This window comes from Carassius carassius, chromosome 27 (genome assembly GCF_963082965.1).
Source record: "Carassius carassius chromosome 27, fCarCar2.1, whole genome shotgun sequence".
Classification (NCBI taxonomy): Eukaryota; Metazoa; Chordata; class Actinopteri; order Cypriniformes; family Cyprinidae; genus Carassius; species Carassius carassius.
In genome coordinates, this window is record NC_081781.1 from 6,524,192 (window position 1) to 6,531,386 (window position 7,195).

At 35.5% G+C, this 7,195-nt stretch overlaps 1 protein-coding gene across 1 annotated transcript in view; it reads left to right on the forward strand.

Moving 5' to 3' along the window:
• The window catches only part of LOC132106546 (sodium/potassium-transporting ATPase subunit beta-1-interacting protein 2), a 163,986-nt gene extending 159,909 nt beyond the window's left edge, over positions 1 to 4,077 (forward strand). Inside the window, exon 7 of the mRNA XM_059512322.1 lies at positions 2,359 to 4,077. Coding sequence (XP_059368305.1) covers positions 2,359 to 2,368 — 10 coding nt within the window. The 3' untranslated portion in view covers positions 2,369 to 4,077. The remainder of the gene's footprint in view (positions 1 to 2,358) is intronic.
• Positions 4,078 to 7,195: the final 3,118 nt, after the last annotated feature.

A 7,195-nucleotide genomic window follows, 5' to 3' on the forward strand; every position in this document is an offset into this window, starting at 1 on the left:
ATGCCATTCATTGGTTGTTTTCCCCATTAGTGCAGGCGTTTTTGGGACCTGTTATAGTTTTTTTTTCAGTTTTCTTTGATAAATAAAAAGTTAAAAAGAACAGTGATTACAACATGTTTATATACAGATATACATAGACATTATACATGTACACACACACACACACACACATATATTTATATATATACAGCAAAGTATCAGCAGGAACATTCCCCGCCATCCTCCAGGGAAGGAAGGACACAGCTGAGCTGCCCAGCACCACAGTCCAGACACAGGAAAAGAAGCTGACTGGAATCTTGCCAGTGAAATGGAATCAGAAAGGACTCTCCATATGGATTCAAATTGCAAGGGACTGCGTTGATTTGCCAATAATACAGACAAATAGTTTATCCCTAGAGAATACACTTGTTAAGAAATAATTCAGAATTCAGGTTTATGTGTAGTACACTGTATATACTATTCAAAACATTTAGGGTCTGTAGCTTTTTTTTATATTTACGAAAGTCTCTTTCCAAGGCTGCATTTATTTGATCACAGAAACAGTAAAACAGAAATGTTGTGAAATATTATGAAAAACAGTTTAAAATAAGTTTTCTGTTTTTAATGTATTTTAAATAGTGATTTTTGTTTAATTCCTATGATGCAAAGCTGATTTTTCAGCATCATTACTCCAGTCTTTAGCGTCATATGATCCTTTTAAAATGCTGATTAAAAAAAGAAAAAGCTACATAATAGTTTTGTGGAAACTGTATACGTATACACATTTCCATTCTCTGCCACCAATGCAGACAGCAGAAAGGTGCAATTACATGGGCTTTTAGATCACTGACAAGTAACAATGCTTTATGCAACTCCATCCTCATCTTGTGGGAACAGATGCTGTAAAATTGGGATTAATGAGGATTACACAGAATCCAAAGAAAGACTATAGAGAAAATTAATTATTCTCTTAAAGAGCCGCACCCCGTCTGTACCCACGGCTGCTCCCCTGGTCTTATTCAGAGAAAGTGTCTTGTTGAAGATGCACTGAATATTCACTGTCAGCTAGTGTTTTGTATTTATTACATGGCCGGATGACTAAATCATTCTGTCACGTCATGAGTCTCTTGCCTTTGTTAATGTAAGACTTTCACTTTTCCATAATTCATTGGAGTGCTTTGAATGGCAGGTCCATCCATAAGCAGATGGCATATTTTGATATTTCAGGGAGGAGGTTTTTCTCCACGTGCTTTTGTGAAAGCATGTGTCTGTGTGTTGTTTAGTGCATTTTGAGATTCAGTGTGGAGAAAAATAGAATAATGAAAAGTGGAAAAGGTCACAGCTAATAATTATTTAGAAGGGCAAGACGATATGAGAAAACTGAAATGAAATGAATAGAACGCACTCAGAAGCCCTTTAACATAAAGCAAAAAAACCCACACGTGGGCCTACAGCAGCCTAAAAAGTATTTGAATCCTAGTTAATGAATGAATTTCATTGCATTAGATTTTTTCAGAATTATCCAGTCTTAAATATCTAGTGTTTTGTCATTTAAAGCTTTGCTGAAAATTTACTTCTTTCACTACATTCAAGATGTACAGTACCTGAGTGAGAATTTTCATTAGTGAAATTTAGCATTACATCACCTGCTCATCAGTGGATTTTCTGCAGTGAATGGGTGCCGTCAGAATGAGTCCAAACAGCTGATCAAAACATCGCAATAATCCACAAGTAATCCACACAATTTCAGTCTATCAGTTAACATTTTGTGAAGCAACGAGTTGCATGTTTGTAATAATCCATAACGAAGACATTTTAAACTTGAAACAAGTCCTCTATCCATAATATTGCTTTCTCCACTCGAAAAAGTTGTCTTATCTGAATCAGGTTAGAAATATGGAGTAAAAATGTGTTCGTTTTTTTTTATTGATGGACTAGAGTTGTTTGGATTTATTATGTCTAAATCTGGTTGGTTGAGTTGAGTCCTGCACCTCATGCCACTCAATATAAATGCATGATGGTCACTTGCTGCCTTGGTTTATTAAAAAATTAGTTTTTACATATGATGGGTGTTCGTTTGCACGCTAAGCGCAAACAGTACAATTTAAAGTGTCTCTCAAATGACAAGATTTCATGACACCTCTGTGTGTACTGTATTTTCTTAATAGGAATGCCATTTGGTTTGATATTTTGTTAGTTAATGCAGTGACATACATACATTTTTAATGTTAAGTGTTCAAATATTTTGCAAACAAAAATACGCTGTTTCACCAGCTCAGCTTAATCAAGTAGTCAGTCAGTCTTAAAAGCATGCACTGTAATTTATTATGTTTACACTGTTATGATCAGGGTTTTAACACTTGTTTTCTTCTCTCACAGGGCAAAGTAAAAGGACAACTGCCTTATCAGCCAATCAAAACAACGAACTGATGTTTGGACATGTCTTTCTACATAAATATCTTAACATGATAGTGTCTTATAAACTGTCGGAGGAACACAGAACCGACACTTTAACTTCAAAGACTCCAAGTGGATTTTCTTTGTCTATGCCCAGAGCACTGCCTTCAGGCGCGAGAGAGCCCTCGTGTGGAGAAACCCCTCAGCAGACTCTCACCATTGAGGCCATTAGCAGTGCAAAACGGAAGAGCAGATTGAGCGGAAATATCTGCAATAAGAAAGACATGGAATCGTGCAATGGACCGAGTGGATATAGTGTCAGTGTCTCCAACTGGCTTTCACGGAAACCATCCATACTTAAAGAATGTTCATTAACTAGTCAGTATGATATTAGTTATCTACTCCTACAATCTTTCAAATGGTGACTGGAGTCGAGAGTCATTATTCCAGTTGTGTTTACAAAGGGTCATTCCGAGCATTGGAATTACCGTCGATGTTTAATTGCATCCCAAGTAGTTTTTCTTCTTTCTCCTGGATGTACTTGTCTTGAAAGTGCCAAGAACAGTTACGGAAAAAAAACAAAAACAAATAAAGAAATAAGTAGCTGCTAAGAGATTCATATTTTTTGGAGTTAAATGAAAGTTAAAAGAAAATATGATTTTATCCGTTCTACGTCACCATGGGATCAGCCGTATTTGTTTGCATGCGGTGTCAAAATCTGTCGCGTATTTAATATCTTTCAGCTAGACATAGGCCGACCTTAGATGGGGTAGCAGTCACTCCAAAAGGTTACTTGTGAATATTGTTGTTTTTTAAGACGGTGTTGAGTCTTGTTAACAAGATAACGGATAGAAAACCAATTGTAACTTCTTTCTATTTTAAGCCTTTTTTAACGTGTGCAGGTGTTCACTATTTTGTAGTAGACTAATAATTTATTATGCCGTGTAAGTGGGCCTTTCTTTTCGATATTCCTGTACATATTGAGAGAGGTAGGGATAGAGATGCAGTATTTCTAGTGATGTGATGTGTCGAGGAGGTGTGTGAAAGAGTCTAATCGAGTTAGAACGCTTTGTTTTGTGTAGTAACAGGAGCCCAAGAATGATGACTTCTCAACGCAGTTGTTCCCCAACTTTCAAGCGAGAGGTTAGAATTGCGCTGATGCCGAAGCTATTCAGGTGTTCCCCCTTGATTTAGCTGTGCTGTATGGCTTCTTTTGTAACCTGCCTCCTGAATGAATACCAACAAATAGTTTTTTAAAGCTGCACTTTCAATCGCATAAAATACTCTGCATATTGTAGCCCTTGGATGATGCGTGAAAGCATGAAATGTCTTCATTTTGGTCAAACGGCCATGCCAAACACAGCTGAATAATGTTTTTTCCCCTCCTTCAACTGATAATGGATGATGAAATATGTATTTCTCCACTGTATATAATCGTTTCCCTTAAACTGATTCTGGTAACTGTGTGGAGTTAACGTCTATCTGCGGTTTGTGGAATTTTCTGAGAGAAAGTGCCTAAAATGACATCCTGTTAACATTCCAATAAATGGCAATCTGCTCTCACCCAGTAAATAAACAGAGGGTCTGTCTGAGCTGTGTTTAATCAAACCCCTTGTGGACTGCACTGGGAAAGCTAAGTGGCTTTGATAATTAATAAAGATATTTTAGCCACACCACTCTCCAGACCTCACTGGCAAATAATTCCCTGCAGTCTTTTGCTGCAATCTTTCTGTATCCGACTCAGTATGGAGAGATAAATGTTAGTTTGGGTAATGCAAGTAATAAGAATGATGGCACTATAAAAGGAAAGCTGTATGGGTATGTCTCACGGAATCTTTCAAGAACAAATCTGAGGTTCTACTGTATTTGATCCCCGAAGTCCAAAAATATAGAGAAAATATATTTTGCCTTATTTTATTTTGCCCATTTTTAATTACATAAGGAGAATATTACAGTAACGAGATATTGAGAATGACCATTAAGAATATTTGGAATTTTAAAAATAAAACAAAATAGTTATGAGAAAAAACATTATAGCAATAGTGTTACAAAAGATATTAAATGTCTTTTAATTAAAAAATTATTGATTTTGATTTTTAAATTACTTGAGGGCTATTAAGGTCCTAAATATATATATATATATATATAGATTTTCAAGGCATTTACAAAAGTGTTGAATATTAATATCTTAAATATCTTAGTCCTGAATATCTTAATGGAACACCTTTAACATATCCTTTGAAAGCTCTTTCAGAGATTTGCGTGTGTAATTGCAATTGTTTGAAGGTTTTCGATTGCCTCGACAAAGATGAGCAGATTCCAGAATAGCGAGACTTACATCATGTGTAACTGACTTTCAAGACATTTGTAAATACATCCTGAATCAACATGGTGCTTGATTAGACTTTATCATAAGTCTTTATCATAAATTTATCATAAAACAGGGCAAAGTTAAGGCAAAAATAAAAAATAAAAAAATAAAAGTTCTTGCTCTCAATATACTTGCAAGGCACCGTATAGGCTTACGTGAGATTAACCCTGCATTAATACATGCAAAACAAGACTTGACAGCGTTCATGTCAAATTTGACTATCATACAGTAATTATGAGCTGAATGAAACCTGAATGAAAATGAATACCCTCCAAGTTCAGGAAATCTTGCATGATGCTTCTACCCTGGAGTGTATGTGATGTCACCATGACAATGCTCTAACCAAAACTGTAAATAAAAAATATGGATTTAGAAATTAGTTGCAATTCTTGTGGAGTGTACAACATGGTTCGAAAGAAATCACAAATCTAGCTTTTATTTGACAATACATTGTAAGAGTAGCTTAACCATTCTCGTTAATTAAATGGTCAACTATGATATTCTAAAACAAATGACACTCATGGTAGATACTGTACTTTAAGCAGCGTTCCAGGTTGTTTTTATTGGGTTCAGTGCTGAGTTTTGAATAGATAAGCCTTTTCTATTTCTGTTACTTTTAAAGAATGACTAAATAAATCCAGACTGTGTCAATGACTCTTTATTTTGCTTCTCTTCTGTTACTTCACTTCTTTGCTTTATTATGTCATTTCTAAGTATAGTAACTTGTCATAGAGTACATAGCGACTGTGCCTAGCAACAGACTGTAGCTTTGACATGGTCATTGATGACTGTCTTCCACTTAAAAAGGAACCGCTGTCAATCATACGGAGCTAATCCCTGAATTTCCCTCACAGCACTAGTGATATGCTTCAGCATCACATGTTCCAGCTGCACACTGCCTTTTGTTCTTTCATGGTAACACATATTCACTATTAATTAAGACTTTTCCCTCAATAAATTCCTAATTTGCTGCTGATTAATAGTAAGTTAGTTGTTAAATTTAGGTATTTGGTAGGATTAGGGATATAAGCATCTAGTTAAGAGACCCTAAAATAAAGTGTTACCTCTTTCATCAACGCTCAAGACATTTGTTTTGCTTTACAGTCATGTGCTGTGCAATTGCCCAGTGGGAAGCAAATGATTAAAGATCACATGCACACACATCTAATCAGTCATGCATTTACATGAGAATTGTTATTTTAGTATCACTGAGATATTATTCATTTTTCTACATTTATTTTTTCTAGTTTTATATATTTATTTAATTAGAAAAATTAGAAATGCATCTAGCTAAAATATTTATTATTATTATTTCAATTTTAGTGTGATTTATTTTAGTCCATAAAGTTAAACTTAATGTTTTTTTTTTTTTTTTGTTGTTTTTTTTTTTTGTTTTTTTGTTTTTTTAGTAAATTAAGTTTATTTATTTATTTTATATACCCAGCAGATACCCAGTCTAAAGAATTAGGGGGGAGGGGGTTCAATTGAAACTATACTGAGATACTGTATGTGCACTGTGCTTTGAGCTGGACATGGAGGTCATGTCACAATCTGTAAAGCCCCACAACATTTAGATCATGCAAAATGGAAATCAGTTGTGCTTCAGTATTTCAGAGGGATATAACTAGTGTCCTAGCTCCACATTTTTTCTGTACAAAGACTGCAGGGTGTTTTGAGGAGCACAGATTGGTTGTGCTGTGGAAGGAGGTGATATATAGGGAGGTAAGATTTTGCTACAGAACGCTGCTGACACTGAAACTGTTCTCCACACTTTTTGATGGCATAAGCATTCCCTCCCATTACCTTATCGTTCCAGCCCTGTCCATCAAACACTGAGTCTGGGCTCTTTGCCAAAGACCCCATAAGTAGTTGAATCATTATTATGATGCATAATATTTTATCTACACTATTAATGGGAACACTGTACAAAATGACTTACCACAGGACTGAATCATTTAATTGATGGCTTCTCAGTGCAAAGTTTCTGAAGTTTTCAGGAATAAACCATTATGATTTGATTATTAAAGCTACTCTATATAAGTGGCCCACTAGCCGTTAAATATAAAACTGAATGCGTCTTGCGTCTTTTATTAGTGCTTCGGCTCACTCGTGGACACATAAATAACGTTTTCACAACCTTTTTCCCGGGAATTGGTCCTAAACAGCTTAAGAAGTGTGCTATTGTATGATTTGATTTTTTGTTTGTTTGTTTGTTTTGTTTTTTAACAGGTGCCCAGTAGTGCACAAGAAAACGAAATTAGCGTGACAAACAAACCGCAACCCAATGAAAACTAGTTGCAATGCAATTAGCACAACACAATGGAAAGAAGCCGCAACACAAAAGAAACAAGTTGCAACACATCAAAATCACCACAACAAGATGGAAATAAGTCGCAACACAACGAAATCGCCACAACACAATGGAAACCAGCCACAACACAATGAAAT